This window comes from Uloborus diversus, chromosome 1 (genome assembly GCF_026930045.1).
Source record: "Uloborus diversus isolate 005 chromosome 1, Udiv.v.3.1, whole genome shotgun sequence".
NCBI lineage: Eukaryota > Metazoa > Arthropoda > Arachnida > Araneae > Uloboridae > Uloborus > Uloborus diversus.
Window position 1 is genome coordinate 261,256,359 of NC_072731.1, and position 17,963 is coordinate 261,274,321.

Consider the following 17,963-nt stretch of genomic DNA (forward strand, 5'->3'; position numbering starts at 1 on the left):
AATAATTCAGTATAGATTGCTTTTAGTAAATATTTCTTTACACAAAAAGGTTTTTTTTTTAAATTAATAACAGTGAATTTAATAGCGATTCCAGCAATTTAGATTTGTTTTTTTATTGTCTTGAAAAACGAAATGGAATCTTACGTAAGAGGGGGGGGGGGGGGTAAAAATCTTACTTACCCTTACATAAGGTTACATAAGGGGACGGGGGTCAAAAATTCACAAAATCATCCTTACAAAAGAAATGAATGGCCCCCTAACGCCAAATATTCTTCATTCTGTATTCACTCATTCTGTTCATTCCTTCAATAAAGCAACAAAGTGGACATTTAGTTGAATGACATCAAGTTAACATTTTTTATGAATGACTCGAATACGTACGAATGCAGTCATCTCAAAATGTCCTGTGTTGTTTTACAGAGGAGGTCCACGCAGAACTGTGTTACGCTGAGTGTCTTCTGTTAACAGCTCTGATGACATTTGTGGCAGATAATTCATTTGTGAACTTCATCAAAGGAGGCCTGAGAATAAGAGCTTGCTATCGAGCTTACAAGTAAGTTTACGAATGAATTCATGGAGTTAGTATATTTTGGTGAGTTAAGTTAATCTGCTGAACTTCTTGACGGATAATGTTACGTATTTGTATTTGAATGAGGTTGTTTCCTTCAGTCAAAAGTGCTACTTTTTGTCACTAAAATGGATAGAATAAGTAAAAAAAAAAAAAAAAACATGGACCCAGAAAATTATTTTTCTAACAGTTATTTTTTAATTATTTTTTTTTAAATGTCCGATTTTTCAAACAAGGCACGGTCTTGATGACGTAACAAATGATGCTCCTTGGCGCATCTTACTACCGCGATTCCACGTTATGATAATCGAAAAGCGAATTAAATATTGCGTTCCACGCTTGCTATCAACCCTATCGTTGCCAGTACACGTGAGTAAAGATGCGAATTAAATATTTTGTTCTGTGAATGGCCACACTGAATGGCAGTTCATCATTTGTGACGTCATCGGCCGAAGCGTAAACAATAAAAGCGCACCGATTTAAGCAATTGTTTAAAAATATTAAACTTATAAACAAATTATTTAAAAAATGGTCAGATCCTATGTTTTTAAGCATGCTCTTTCAGAAAAAAAAAACTTTTAAAATTTCGGAAACGACCCCATTGTTTTTTTTCCTTTGCAGTGTGTAAGCCAATTTTGCTTCATTGAGCTTTATTGCACCACTGCTCACTTTCTTTCTGAAACAGGTTTAAAAAAAATGTTAAGACTAAATTATTCTGGTCGCGTGTGTGTGTGTTTTTGTTAGGAAGGGGAGGGGGGGGGGGGGAGAGAAGAGCTCTCAATTTTTCTTATATAATCAGTGTTTCTTATATAAGAGGTTTTTCATTATACGTTGCATTGTAGGATATTTCTGAATATTTCCTTTGTGTCCGTGTCTTAACTTTATTGGAATGAAGTTAAAACAAGTACCATTCATGTAAAATTGCATCATGCCTGCATATGAGGGTTCAAAAACTGGATAAAAGTCGGTCATCATCTGTTTTTATATATACTTCACTTGCTGCATTACACAGTTTACCTAGAAAGAGTTGTATTAAGTGACACATGTTCAACAACCAGGCTTAAATAAGAGAAAAAAAATAGCCTAAAATTTTCTGTCAGCATCTAGAAAAGAGCAATTTTATGACTCAAAATTTAAACCTCTTTGGATTTTTAAAAATTCTCAAAATTCAGTCATTGTATTAACAAGCGTAAACATTCCGTTTCACAGATGTTCTGGCGAAAACCTTTTTTTTTTAATCCTCCATAGGAATGAAAAACTCCCTTTGTGAATTTCTGAGCATCAAAGGATCATTGCGCCAAATTCAGCAAAGTTCTCTGGTAAAATGGATTTGTGTACGCAACATGCACATATAGCAATTTTTATATACAGATTATCGTAGGCACACGATTTTTATGATTAAATTCCTTTTAAGTGATATTTAATTTTTCCAGAATGGCCGTGGGCGATGGTTCAAACGACAATGAAAAACAATTGTGAAAATTAGTCAAGTTTGAGTAGAACTCGATTAAGCATAGAGTAGGAATCTCTGTCAGGTGATTTTTGTTCGTAAATATGCATGTAAAGAAATATTTGAATTTTTTAACTGATGAAAGGTTTTCTGCTGATCATCAAACAAACGGATTATAGCTATGAACTGATAATACGATACATTGACGCGTGACGCATTAGTGTCAAGATGAGTTCACGCTGTGACAAAGTGACGCGCGGTGAAATGACGCGCGATAAATGATTTATTGCTCACCAAGGTAACGAAATAGTCGAAATCAAAAATGCTCTCTGCTTTCGTTACACACTTGAACAGAAAGAGCAAAAAACGGCACATCGAAACCACTTCCAACCCTGTTTTATTTTATTGAAAAACGGTGGCATTTTGCTTGTACAAACATTTAAAACATTTTAATGGTATGTGCGAAAATTTTAAACAACTGGGAGAAGTTTTATAATTATGCTCCAGGATATATTAGGGGTGTAAATGAAAAGTTGCGCTACTGCCCAAAACACTTTGGACAGACCATTTTCTATTTCTCTTCTTAAGGAGTTGTGTAGAAGAAAGCTTCTGTTGTCAGTTAATCTAAGAAAAAAACTTTTGAAACTTAAAAAAACTTTCGAATTTTCAATATTAATTTCAATTCTGAAATTTTGATTTCAAATTATGTTTTTTCGCAATCACGAGTTGCGACAGGACTTACTACCCCATTCGCTTGTTTCTAGAAACGGTTCCTGTCCCTGCTCTTGGGCGGTTACGTGTGTATAGTTGTGTATGTGTAGGTTTGTGTGTGTGTGCGTAGACCTGTGTGTATGTACGTTGTCGCGTGTGTGTATGTGTAGGCTTGTGTGTGTGTGCGTAGACCTGTGCTATGCGCGTTGTCGTGTGTATGTGTGTGTGTAAAGGCGCGTGTGTGTATGTGTGTGTGTGGGTGTGTATGAGCGTGCGTGTGTGTAGGACATGGACGCCACCGACCAGGAGAAGCGGCTACCGGGAGGAGTCGCGCCTGCAGAAGGCGGTGGGGTTGAAAAAGGAACCGGACATCAAGGACAGTCAAATGAAAACAATTAGCAACCGTGATCGCTCAAAATAAATAAATAAATAAATAAGCAAACAAAAAATAGTGACCCCCGTCCCTTTGTATACACACAACCCATGTGTTTATAGTTTAATATGGTTAAATTAATTTCTGTTATAATTTACAACGCCTAACTACTTTAGAGCTTCTCAGATTTATTTATTTATTTAGCAATCTCTACACGTAAAAAAAAAATAAATAAATAAAGACAGGTTAGAAATTAGAACCTTTTTCCTCATTTTTGTTTTTCCTAATTGTGTTTGTGAAATAAAAATAAATTAACACAAAAGACAAATGGCATGTTTTTAGCGGAACTTATAGGGCAGGTGTAGTGTAGAATTCATGATAAATCATGGTAATAGTGTGTATAGATTAAGAACAACTTCCTTGAAATCTTTTGACATGAATGTGAAGAAATTAAATAAAATTTTCGCTTACGGAAAAAAATGTCTCAGTGACTTCTTCTTTACTGAATATGACAATCATCATTGAAAAATTTGACTACAATACGCTATTTCGTTGTTAAGTTGCCGCGTGGTACTAATACTGCGTGCACGACTGAAACAAGCTATGCTGAGGAAAGTTGTTGAATATCAGAGTGTTAATGAAGGTTTGAACCTTCGTCTAATTGACTCATAAACTGAAGGAAAATTTTAAAAATATACGAAATTTTAAGGTTGAATCTGTAAATTATGAAGCAGGAAAGCTGAAGGTACAGGGAAGTCTTTTAATTTAGTATTCCGTTTCTCACAACAAATTCAAATCTTTTCAATGATAAGGAAATATTGAGATAGTCATTTATAAACGTGATTTGTGGAAGAAATTAGAATATCTGTTTGACAAAGTGAAATAGCGGAGAAAAGTGAAAGGGTGAAATATTCACTCTGTTTTTAGTGATACCTACCTAGACTGCTATACAACAGGGGAGCCCATGGTGCTAAATGTGGATTTACTCGAGCGTCGCGGGGACCTATTGGATTTTGTAGTTTAGGTTATAAGAAGTACGTAGACTCCTAGTGGAGTCTAGTAGTGCACCTCCCCTTTTGGTTGCATTTAGGAGTTTCTAAATGGGTCTTTTGCCCCTTTTTGGGGGGAAGTCATTGTTAATTTCGATGTGAACTCAAGTGGTGTTATAACTTGGCAGACACTTGGCGATATATCGCCAGTCTTTTGGTCGCCAAGTTGGCGACAAATTTGGCGATTTTTTACTTTTTTTTAAAATCTGATTTTAATTTGGCCTCTGTTGGTGATATTTAGAGAGTAAACTATTGAATGTCATTAAAATTGCCAGTAATGGGGGAAATGACATTAAATTCGAGTAAAAGGAAGTCATGTGATGCACACATCAGCTCGTTACTTTTTATTTCTTCAAATAGATGTCTTTAGCGATTCGATAAAGTTAGATTGTGAAAGTCCAAGAATTCTTCCTTTGCTGATGGGACGGAAAAATATTCTAAAAAATGCACGCGTTTTTTAACATAAAAAAACGTGCAAAATTGCAAAAAACGTGCTTATGTTTGGTCTTTTTTTGGGAAAAACGGAAGGCGACTCAAAAATAAAATTAAAAAAATATATATATAAAGTAATATCTACTCATTTAAGTCTGAATTTAAATTCGTTTTTCTGCAAAATTGGAGCAAAGTTGCATAACTGGTGCATCGTGGTGTACAATTAATAGAGGCATATCTTTCCCAATTATTTGAAAATTTATACACTTTTTTACAAATCTTGGTTTTCTCCAATTCTGTGTCTTGTTTAACTACTCATTTTACTTTTTATGGGTCTGTTCATATTGTAAATCGGGAAAGCGGAACAGGAAGGATTTCATGTAAAAAATGACTTTTCCTTTCACTTGAAGGAAAGCCATTTCGCGTTTTTAGTTTCAAAATTGTGCAGCAACAGGATGCAACTAAAAAACCATAAATTTTTGCGTACTAATGAAAGTGAAAATGATTCTGAAATTGCAGATATAAGATAAAATCTGCCTTCGTACTGGCATGGGATGTTTAAATGCAAAAGAACTTTCAGTCTTATTTATTGGAATCCAGTTTTCACTTCTAACTTGCTCAACTATTGCACATTTGGTGCAACACCAAACTGTTTGAAGAGGAGGGAGAATTAATTACAAAATATACAAAGAATGTGAAACAGACTTTAAAAATAAAAGAACATGCATTAGCTCCTAAGTCTCATCTTTTCAAGGAAAAGGCTTAGCAAAAGTTAAAATGAAAGCAAATGCTTTAAAGGGGAAGAAATTCCTTGATAAATTGGCCCTGTGTGCTTCGAGGTCTTTTCAGGTGATGCGCAAAGATGGAAGAATTTTCCAGGAGAGCTTCAAGCGTTTTAGACTGAGCTTGAGTTCTAAAATCTGTAAAATGTTATCACTTTTCGAAAGTGTGCACGGGTGAAAGACAGGAAACTGGATAAAGTAAAAGTTGAGTTATTTTACAAAACAACAAAAATTTTGAGTAATCTTTTCTAATAATAAAGTTGAAAGTCTGTCTGGATCTCTGACGCGCCTAGACCGTTTGTCCGATTTTCATGAAATTTGGCAAAAAGTTAGTTTGTAGCATGGGGGGGGGGTGCATCTTGAAACGATTTTTCGAAAATTCGGTTTTGTTCTTTTTCTATTCCAATTTTAAGAACATTTTCCCGAGCAAAATTATCATAAGATGGACGAGTAAATGACTAAGTTATCATAACGTGGAACCGTAGCATAGGCAAGCCAATTGGCGAGAAATTCACCATAAATTATTGGTAAATATACAGGCGAACCAAAAGACCTTTTTATTTTCTACTACGGGTAAAGCCGTGCGGGGATCACTAGTGTTTCCATAAAGTGGGATCCTTTGAAGTGAAAAAAAAAATCGACTGCATATTTTCATGTTATGAAAACGGTGTGTGAAAACGGTGATAGTGTGTGAGTTCTCCAAAAATGAAAGTTAAAAATTTTATTTTTGTGTCAGGGGAGGAGGGCTATCTTTTTGCTAAAGTGGCTTCAAACTTTCCCTGTGAGTGCCTCCTATTTGGTCATCACGTTTATAAATTAGATAGATAAGTAGATAAGAGGCAAAATTTAGCTGACGTCACAAGAAGCAATTCCGATTCTTTCAATTTTGAGCCTGCTTAAGCAACAGCACCAGTTATGAAAATATTACGCAGTTGCTTGAGGGGTGACATTAATTTTCGTCCAGCATACAAACTAAGTTGCAATGGGATACTTTGTTCGTTTTAAAAGTTATGCAATGTCCTTGGATATTTAAGAGCAGAAATGATGATGAAGAATACTAATCTTCTGAATGTTGCGGTTAGATAATATTTTGTTAAAGCACGTAAGGTTAAAAAGCATAGACAAATAGTTTCTGCTTGCAACTTATGTAATTGAAATGCCAAAAAAGTGCGTAGTTGATGTCAGTTCAATTCCCATGCAATAAATTTTAAGTCTTGAAGGAAATAGTAGGAAATGTACCAACTGCATACAACTGGAAAAATATAGGAAATGATGTTTTCTGCATGATAAAAGAGACCATCAATGACTTCATAATTCCTTAAAATTAAACGTTCCCGATCTTTTTAAAATTAAAATATTAAAAGATAAATAAGTAATTAACTTTGGATGTTGAATTCAAATTGTGTCGACGTTAGTAATATGTAAGACATTGTAATAATTTTAGGGCTGTAAAAAATTGAAATAAAATTTTTTTAAAATTTCAAAAAAGTTTTTTCAAAATTTTGTTTTAAATTTGTTGTTTTTTATTTATAAATGATTTGAATTAGAAAACGTAACAAAGTTTAAAGGTGTTGGAACACGAGTAGGGGTCTTTGTTTGAACTAATCCAGTGAGGATCCAAATATTATTTCGTGAAAACATTTATTAGAAAAAGAAAGCTTTTTTTTTAAATGTCTTTTATTTTAAGAACGACAGCACACAAGACACGTGGACAGTAAAACACAAGAAGATGGATGACAAAAGTGAAAGTGCAAGTACATTTTCCCACGTCGCTAATAGCGCCCTCTATTTCGTAATGGGGGAAAATGCAACAAAAGGCAATTTGTATATATTTCACAATATAGGGCAAATCTAACCTGGCAGCGTCGTATTGCTGTGATTAGGATCTGCTTTGCCTTTACAATGCTACCAGGTTAGACTTACTCCAACTGTACAATATTTAATAACGACGGTAAAATAATGGTTCTATTAACTTTAACTGGTGAGTGGATTTTTTCGCAAAGTAGGTGGTAAAGGATTCATGTAATCTCAATATTATATTTCTTGTAAACTCTACAAAATTTAGGACATTACTACAGGAAAATTTCTAGTGACTTTTGTGTCATTTGATTATATAAATACTACTAATACAGCGCCGTAAAGTGTGCTTACATTTACATATAAAGAAATGTATGTAAACTTTACGAAGCATTTGAATGCAAAAGTCTATAGTGAAGCTTTGGTTAGTTGAGCTGTGATCTTGACTATGTTTACCTGTTTTAGGGGAGTTTAGCGAAAAATAGACATGTTATTGGCTCGAATATTAGTTAGAATATTTTTTAAAAACTACTAAGAAAGTTTCTCAACTCAACTTAGCGCCAATGACCCCTCCCTTCTTTTCCGAAACAGAGATAAACATTATTAGAGTCGGAGCTCAACTTCTCAGAGCCTCACAATAATTTTTCATAGGTTTAAAAAAATACCACTCCACCTCAATTGTTAAAGGTTAAAACGGTTATTGGATTATTTGCGAAGCATTGATATTGCACTGTTTTTAAATATCTTCAGTCGAAGTTTTCAACTTTAGTTTTATATAAATATAAAAAAGGAAGTTTAAGAAAAAACTTTTTTTTGTTTTATAGAGAGGCGTTGCTTATTTTAGAAAACAGACGCTGGGAAGATGAAGAAGACAGACGCCATTTTGAAAGTGGAGTCCGAATGGGACTTGGAATATTTTATTTGGTATGACGTATTATCACTCTCTCATTCTTTTATTGCAGAAACACAATTTTTCTTTTTATTACGCATCCCTGCGTAGAAACTAAAACCATAATTATTTGTATTGTTGTACTCACTACGCACATGCTTTGAAAATCATGAAAATTTTATGATAAAATGTAAATCCTATTTACCAAAATATTAAATAACGATTTAACTAATGCTTGCTTTCACCCTTCTTCATAGGCGTAGCCCGAGTTTAGAATTAGGAGTATAACTCTGTACTGGGGGGTTCAAGGGATGTATGCCATTCGCACAAAATGTAAGTTAAACTACAAACAGAAAGTGGACATTCCAAATGATCTCCCACGTGCCTTTCTAAGCCATATTAGGGCTGTGGCATGAAGTAGCAACTTGGCGGGCTTTGCATTAGTATAAATAATTTTGTGTGTTTACTTGCATACAAAACCAGATTTACTGAAGCAAAAACTACATTAAAAAGGATTGCGGTAGCAAGTGCGGTGTTCCGCACACTCGTTTTGGAAGCCAATGCCCTAGGGTGGTTCAAAAAAACTTTTTTTTTTCAGCTAGAGTCCAGGACAACCCCTATTTTTACTTCCTTTTACAAAAAAGGAAGTATTGTATTCGCGAAAAAATTTTCACTCAAAAATCGGCCTTAATTTAAATTTTCCGCACCCCCGAATAAATGTTGAGTTTTATTTTCGAACCGATCACACGTGGATATATGCCTAGGAACCTACAGACACCCAAAATATCGATTTTTGACGACCCCCGAGTTAATTACAACGATATGTGTGTATGTATCTCGCATAACTCAAAAACGATATGTCTTAGAAAGTTGAAATTTAGTACATAGACTCCTAGTGGGACCTAGTTGTGCACCTTCCCTTTTGGTTGTATTCGGATGTTCCTAAGGGGGTCTTTTGCCCCTTTTTCGGGGAAATCATTGTTAATTTCGATGTAAACTCAAATGGTGTTATAATTTGGCGGACACTTGGCGATATATCGCCATTATGGTCACCAAGTTTTGTCGCCAACTTGGAAAGTAATTTGGCGATTTTTTTTTTCAAATTTTAAATTTGGTTTCAATTTGGCCACTGTTGTTGATATTTAGAGAGTAAACAATTGAATCACATTAAAATTGCCAGTGATGGGGAAATGACATTAAATTGGAGTAAAAGAAAGTCATGTAAGTAGTGTTATGAAGTAAAAGTTTTAGCTTCTTACTCAAATTTTAAGGGGGTGCTCAATGACCCCTCAATTTAACATGCACAGAAAATGTCACAAATTTAGAAAAGTTTAATTTCCCAACTGTTTTTTTCTTTTGGTTAACAATTATTTTATTGCAATGTAAATGCATGTTACTCCTGTATTTTATAGTATGTAGCATTGTTTTTTTAGTTCAATGTATTTTTTTAACCCCCCTCCCCATACTGATGAAGTTTGGGGGAGGGGGTTGGTACCATCTTTCATTTGAAATAGGAAGCTAAAATTCTTCCAGTATATTGCTATCCACTGGTCTAAAAATATTGAGGGGTGTCCTGTTATCTAAAAGAAACTTTTTTTTTTCACATGAATTTTTGAACCACCCTAGTTACAACGTGCATTCACTTATGCCTCCAATGTGTTATATGACCGGGGCGAAGTCTTGAAATGCCGTTGCAGTGACGTTTTCACAATGTCACGTTACCAGTCATAAATTATTCAGTGCCGCTACGCAGGGGCGTACACGGAGGGGGGGGGGCATCTGTTGGCCCGGGTCCGAGTCTGAAGGGGGTCCAACATTTTTTAAACTAGGCGTGAAATATAGGAGTAAACAATATGGAGGGGGGCCGGAAAATCATTCGTGACGAGCCCCAAAATTTCTGTGCGCGCCCCTGCCGCTATGTCGTCACGGTGAAGTCACACGAAACGCGTCACTGATGTGTCACAACGCGACTCATGTGAGACGTCACAATATTTTCATTTAAGCCCTGGTTTCCTAGGAGCGAAATCGCCGATCTTTGGCGTCACTCCTCGCCGTGACGCTGAAATCAAAGTTTAAAGTAATTCCGGCGTGGCCATTCACGACGTCGATTTAGCTCGGGCGCGCATGCGCAGAAGAATCAAGTTTTCCCCTCAGCGAAGATCGGCGATTTCGCTCCTAGGAAACCAAGACTTTTTTAACTGTGACCATTGTGACTCGCAGCGACGTCATTGCAACTCTGCCGAGACATGTTGTGCAGTCAGCGATATTTATTGAATTTCTTAGTGTTCATACCCATCTTACATTTCAAGTGCAATATTTTTGAGTTTTATTTTTGCTTTCAGGTTGTTTCACATCTCCCAACGAGGATAATTCGAGTGTTAGAAATGATTGGCTTCTGTGGTGATAAGGTATGAAAATTAATACTTCTTTAGTAATAATAAAGCTGAAAGTCTGTCTGGGTTTCTAGCCCGATCTCTGTAACGTGCATAGCGCCTAGACCGTTCGACCGATTTTCATGAACTTTGGCACAGAATTAATTTGTAGTATGGGGGTGTGCACCTCGTAGCGATTTTTCAGAAATTCGATTTTGTATTGCAATTTTAAGAACATTTTCCCGAGCAAAATCATCATAAGATGGACGAGTAAATTACCAAGTTATCATAACGTGGAACCGTAACATGGGCAAGCCGATTGGCGAGAAATTCACCATACATTATATGTAAATATACAGGCGAACCAAAAGACCTTTTAGTTTTCTACTACGGGCAAAGCCGTGCGCGTACCACTAGTAATCAATAAATATCATTTTATTGCCATTTGCAGTCCTTGTCAAAGCTTAGGAAATATAATAGTCGCAGGCATTTTTAGAAGCTTTTTTTTAAGTCTTGAAAGCACTTGCTCTTTGTTTTTTTCAGCCTTACTTTTATGGGGCTTTTTGAAGTAGGTTTATGACTTTCGTCAATAAATTCCGTGTCCCATTTTACCGTTGTTAATGAAATGTGGTATGAAACTAAATACTGTACAGAATACGTGCCTCTTTAAATTGTGCGTGACCTCATTTCTTGAAGCACAAATTTCTGCCTTTTTTAGACATTTTTAGGGGATTAGTTCGAGTTTCATGTAATGGGGTTATTTCCTTCACTGTTAAAACTACAGGTTGCATTCGGCACCTTTCAGGGGTGAAACGCTTGTTCACCAGCGGCACCCAATACGGAGCCGAAATTTCACCTCTAACTAGGGTGAAAAACAGGCACCTTTCAAAAAGTAGGCAGCCGGGGTGAAAAGAATGAACCTTCGGAGAGAAAAATGGCACCCTTACTGTAGATCCTCCCTCCCCCCTCCCCCGTATTGTGTGCGTTTTTGAATACAGTTGTGTATTTTTCTTTTTTTAATAGTTTTGTTTTGATTCATGATAGTCTACGTTTTGCACACTTTTCACATTGCATGAATTCAGTACTGGAAATGATTAAAACTTGTAATTACAGCATTTGACCATATTTCAGAGTTTTCAACATAGTTAAGAAGTGCTCATTGCTTTAATTCATCTGATCGTTCTCAACATCAGTGTTTCTCAACCTCTTTTGACCTACGGGTCGGTAAAAACAAATGAAAAACATTGCGAACCTGTGAAATTTTTATCCTTTTCTTAAAAATAAATAAAATAAATAATAATAATTATAATAACTCTCGGGGCGGTAAAAAACTTGTGAAAAAATTCTGCGTACTGATGAGTTTTTTTTTTTTTTGTTTTACAAAGTAATATTAAAGATGAATAAAACAATAAATATCTACAGACTTTATTTGGTATCAAAGAGTTGTCACAAATATATTCAAAGTTAAAGACGAGTAATTATTTGAATAATCATAGTTAAGTTAATGATCATTTGTGAGAAATAACCGCACCGAAAGTAAAGTGTAGATGTACTTATGAATTATTTACATGAACAGCCAAAAATATTCTGGGATATTAAAGTTACGATAAAACAAAATCGTTTCTCAAACGTTCAACATTTCAATCAAAATAACAATAAAATAAAATGCGCATAAAATTTTTCGACAGTTAAAAATTTAAAGAAACTCCTAACACTATCGAATAACCGCTAACAGGAAATGATTCAAACACTTGAACGAAAAAGCAAAAGAAAAAGATAGACGGAGAGAGATTTCTTTTTTATTTTTCGCGCTCGCTACACGAAACACAAGAATCATTTTTATTTCGGTTCTCACTTGTTGGTTATTGAAAATATCATTGCGGTTACTATTTCGGTGATTAAATGTTGCTTATCGAGTACTCAAGAAAATAATGATAGATACATTTAGTAGCGTTTTGTGTGAATGATGGAATTTTCACGATAGTAACGGTAACCTGAAAATAAACAACTAACGGTACTACGGTATCGTAACGGACTAACGGTAGCTGAAAAGCATTAAACGTACTTTTAACTATGTTTGAAAGCCCTAAAAGCTACAAAGTGATCAAAAGCTGTACTTACTTGTTATTTTAAAGAATTATCCTACAAAAGTTGAGATTTAATCCAATAGTGTACTTCATTCAATGTGAAAGACGTAGAAGCCACGCGTAGTGCAACCTATCATTCGTCCGCCATATTGAAGTGGTTGAATGGTGAATGTATGCCGGAAGCGCATGCGCCAGCAAGTCATTTAGCGATTGCTCGCTGTTTTGGCACCCCTGTCTACGACTGTCTGCTACTTTCGCACCTCTGCTTTACTTCCTGGCCAGTACGGCACCCTTGGTCATCATGCTTTCACCTTAGGGGGAATATATTCACTCGTCTGGAACCTCTGGTTATAACAGTGTTCAGTCAAAAGTAGTACTTTTTGTCACTGAAATTGATAGAATAAGCAAAAAAATAACATGGACCCAGAAAATATTTTCATTTTCCTAACAGTTATTTTTTAATTAATTTTTTTTAAATGTCCGATCTTTCAAACAAGGCGTGGTCTTGATGACGTCACAAATGATGCTCTTTGGCGCATTTTTATACTGCGTTTCCACGTTATGATAATGAAAAAGCGAATTACAATTGCACTCTACGCTTGTTATCAACCCTATCGTTGCTAGTACACGTGAGTAAAGATGCGAAATAAATAGTTGGCTCTGTGAATGGCAACACTGAATGGCATTTCATCATTTGTGATGTTATCAGCAGAAGCTTAAACAATGAAAGCGCACCGATTGATGTAGTTTTTAAAAATATTAAACTGAAACAAATTATTTAAAAAATGGTCAGATCCTATGTTTTTTAAGCATGCTCTTTCAGAAAAAAAAATACTTTTAAAATTTTGGAAACGACCCCATTATGAGGTTTTCCTAATAATGTACACTCGTATTGTGTAAAAGATAGCTCTAAGCGTATAAGTTTATAAAGAAAGATAAATTTAGTTGGGCAATTCATTATTTACTATGAGTAAGACAGGTAAAACTAGCAAGAATGTTGTTTGTTTAAAAAATCTGTTCTTGAGCATAACTTTTATGCAGTTTTTAAAGGAATTTTTAAGTAAAACGTAATTTGTCTTAACTGTAAAAAGGGAAAAAATTAAATTGGAATCCATATTTGGAATTCACACCACTTTCTTGATCTAGGTTTAGACTGAATATCATGTTATGGTGCTCACAGATAGGAGTAATTATTATTTATTTATTTATTTATTTATTATAAGCTACAAAGTGCATGAAAAAATTTATCTTGTTAAATTTTATTCGCTCAATCAAGTTTTTAATAATAAACTGTTTTTAAAGTTAATAAAATGATTTTTACGCTTTCCCAGTAAAAGTCAGAGATGGAAGAAAAAAGCATTAAGGAAGGCTTAATGCATCTAAAAAATATCACGATAAAAAAAGTCAAAAATAAATAAAATTATTAAATAAGTATCGAAAAATTAAAAATTAGAAAGTAGGGTATTCAGATATAGAAAAATGTCAATCGTTCTGTCAGTCTGTCGCTCTGTCTGTCTGTGCCTAATAACTTTTGAGTGAATAGTTCGATTTGAACAAATTTTTTTGTTCGGAAGATCTCGGCGAGGACACCTCATACTCATATTTTATTTTTTGATTTGAAAATTTTTCCGTTCAATTTTGAACAGACTGAAAAATTTAACACTAGCCCCTTCGGGGAAATTCATGGCAAATATAAATCCCGAACTTAGCGGCGAATATGCTTCAAACAAACTTTGCAGGAAAAAGTTTTTGAAGAAAAGCATGTATAGAAAATATTTTTTTCGATTTGAACAATTTTTGTGATATGACCTTTTTGTAGTAATCTATGCATTATGCTTCTATCATGAGCTTCATCATTTCACAATAAATTATCTGAAAAAAAATGACGTATCATCACTGTTGCCACATCTAACAATATTTAATTATTTTATCACTTCATTCTTTAAACTCTACTTTGCACGAAAGTTTTTTAATGCAGCTATTTTAATTGATTCTTATTAAATATCTTGTACAATTAATATTCGTCGTATTTTAGCATTTTGTTGTTTATTCTAGGAAATGGGTCTCCAAAATATGTATGACTCCGTGGCCCTTGAAGGATCTTTAAGAGCGCCTCTAACAGCTTTGTTTCTTCTCTGTTATAACACAATCATCACATATTTGTTTGGTAAGTAAATAAACTTAATTTATGTGCAAATATTAACCGATATTCATTAACAATTCATTTTCAAAATGTATACAGTCGACTCCCGCTACAACGCGATTCGACTAATGCGAAATGGCTATAACGCGAATTTTTCACGAGTAACGAATTTTAGAGTTAACGCGAATTTTTCGTTCACAAAACGATTTTTTTTTTGGAAGGAAGTATCGGCTTCGTTATTGGCTACTAAATATTGATTTTGTGAGTGTTAATTACATTTCGTGAGTGTTTTTCAAAAAATATAAACAAGGGGTCAATTCGTTACCTTGTTTATATTTTTGTAGGTATTTGGTTATTCGTTACCTACTCAATTCGATATACAAAATAACGACATTCTACCACAATAATTAACTTTTAGCTGATAAAATATACTGACTTGCCAACCGGGGGGATTTTGTATTGTATTTTTTATACTATTGAATGTTTCAATGCGAGTTATTGTGTTTTTTTTTGGAGTCAAACAGTCCAATAATTGTTCTGTGTAAAATTTTTATTACGTGTGTAAAATTAATTTGAAAATATAACTATTAATTAATATTTGTGTTTGTACTCCATACTAAACCAATTAAAAAACACTGCGGACAGTGCCTTTGGCGCTCTTTAGTGTTGAATTTAATACTAACTCGTGTTGAACTATAGTCAAGATTTTCTTAATGTTTTGTTATGACGTTTGTACTTTATGTTTTATAATTTGTATGTTTTTTAACTTTACTTTATTTTATTTTGCTTACTGTTATGTATGTGGGGCATTCCAAGGTATTTTTGACATTTATGTAGAGTCCGTAACGTGACCTTTTTTGCCATAACTTTTTAATTTACCGTTTGATTAGCATATTATTTTATTTTGAGCTGGTATGTTGGTAGGAAAAGATCAAAATAAAATAATATGCTAATCAAACAGTAAATTAAAAAGTTATGGCAAAAAAGGTCACGTTACGGACTCTACATAAATGTCAAAAATACCGTGGAATGCCCCATGTGCATTTTGTTTTGTTAATAAATCTTATCTTAAATCTTAAAAATCCCTTTGAGCATCACTGACAGCGTGACAGTGAAAGTTCCCGCACCAAAATATAATGGCACCTTAGTGGTACCTTCATCTAAAGTTTGTGAAGATGAGCAGAAAAAAAAAGTTTCTGATTAAAGAAAAAAAAAAAATGCTAAGATTCCAAGTATCCTTGAACACTTGAACAACTAAAAAAAAAAAAAAAGCGCCGACGGTAACACGACAATAAGTATGAGTGAATCTTCCGTACGTATAACAAAAGTCAAAACGAAGAGATATCCGAAAAAGTTCAGAACTTAATTTCAATATCGCAGCTTGCATGCAGTCTAGCAAAGTAAATAGTGAAACCTGTGTAAGTTGACCACTTGCGGTGCAGTACTTTGGTGGTCAACTTAGACAGGTGGTCAACTTATAAAGGGGTTACTGATTTTTTTTTTTTTTTTGTCATTTCTTGCACCATGTATTCATTTTTTGACTAATTGACACTTATTCTTTCTGTTCAACTCCCTTTCATTGTTTAGCATTATTTTGAAACAATAATTTAAAATGTTATTTAAATATTTTTAGAGATTATTTTCCCAGAATGACATATAATGTGTCATGCAAATTTAAAATTTCAGTAAATTGATCAAAAAAAAAAGTCTTATTGTTTATGAAAAGTTAATCATTTGGTATTAATAGTTCCAAAAAATTTATAGCTAATCAAAAATAACAAATTTTTCGCTTTATTTTTTTCTCATATACATGTATAACCCCATGATAATCTACTCAAACTCAAAAGGAGGTTTAGTTATGCTGCTGTTTCATTTAGTTGGTAAAATGCTGGTCTGACATCAAAAATATTCTTGGAAAGCTATAAAAAAATAATAACAAAAAAATAATAATTTGCTAAATAAAATTTTAAAAAATAAACCATGTGGTCAACTTACAAAGGGTTTTTTACAATACTCCAAACCAAATTTGGTGTTCATTAGTGGTCAAGATAGACAGGTGGTCAAGATAGAGAGGTGGTCAAGTTACAAAGGTGGTCAACTTTACAGGTTTTACTGTATTAAAATGAAAGCTGCTCTTGTATTGTGGATTAAATAGATCAAGAAGAGGGACTGTCGCCACAAATTGAAACGTTATAAAAGAAAAGGCGAAGCAACCGTATTTAAAAATGTATTAGATAAAGAAAAACCAATCTGATCATGGAGCATAAATCATTACCATATTCATTCTTTAACTCTTAAATATTGTTACTGTATCTACTGTAAAGTTCTATTATACATCATCATTTTAATTTTACTACATGCTGTACGTACCGTGTTGTTTTATTTCATGTCTTTCATTCCCATTGGTCATTCATTTTGTGCATCTTAAAATATTTCATGTTGAATAGCAGTTTATTTTTCAAATACAGTAAAAGTTCAGTTCTTTATGCAAGAAAGCTAATCTTAACAGATAGAAAAGATGAAGAGTATTTTAAAATATAAGGATAACAATCTTAGAATGGAGCATAAATCATCATTATCTTCATTTTTTAACTCATAAATATTGTTACTGTATTTACTGTACAGCACTATTATAGTGCAGCATTTTATTGTTACTACATACTGTGTGTACCGTGTTGTTTTATTTTATGTCTTTCCCTTCCATTGATCCCATTGATCTCTCCCATTTTATGTATCTTAAAGTATGTATTTCATGTTGAACAGTTTTTATATTACTTCCTTTTACAAAAAAGGAAGTATTGTATTCGCGAAAAAATTTTCACTCAAAAATCGCCCTTAATTTCCATTTTGCTCACCCCCAAATGAATGTTGAGTTTTTTTTTCGATTCGACCACATGCGGAAAAGTGCCTAAGAATGTATAGACACGCGAAATATCCATTTTGACCATCACCGAGGTAATTACAACGACTTTTCTCGTGACGTCTGTATGTATGTGCGTATGTGTGTATGTGCGTATGTGCGTATGTGCGTATGTGCGTATGTGCGTATGTATCTCGCATAACTCAAAAATGGTATGTCCTAGAAAGTTGAAATTTGGTACATAGACTCGTAGTGGGGTCTAGTTGTGCACCTCCTATTTTGGTTGCATTCGGGTGTTTCTAAAGGGGTCTTTTGCACCTTTTTGGGGGGAAATCATTGTTAATTTCGATGCAAACTCAAGTGGTGTTATAATTTGGCGGTCACTTGGCGATATATCGCCAGTCTTTTGGTTGCCAAGTTTTGTCGCCAACTTGGCGAAAAAATTTGGCG

At 34.1% G+C, this 17,963-nt stretch overlaps 1 protein-coding gene across 1 annotated transcript in view; it reads left to right on the forward strand.

The window, feature by feature from the left end:
• The window catches only part of LOC129220415 (tetratricopeptide repeat protein 39B-like), a 114,980-nt gene that overhangs the window by 49,655 nt on the left and 47,362 nt on the right, over nt 1-17,963 (forward strand). Inside the window, exons 6-9 of the mRNA XM_054854838.1 lie at nt 421-553; nt 7,987-8,086; nt 10,394-10,459; nt 14,566-14,677. Of these exons, the coding sequence (XP_054710813.1) occupies nt 421-553; nt 7,987-8,086; nt 10,394-10,459; nt 14,566-14,677 (411 nt within the window). The remainder of the gene's footprint in view (nt 1-420; nt 554-7,986; nt 8,087-10,393; nt 10,460-14,565; nt 14,678-17,963) is intronic.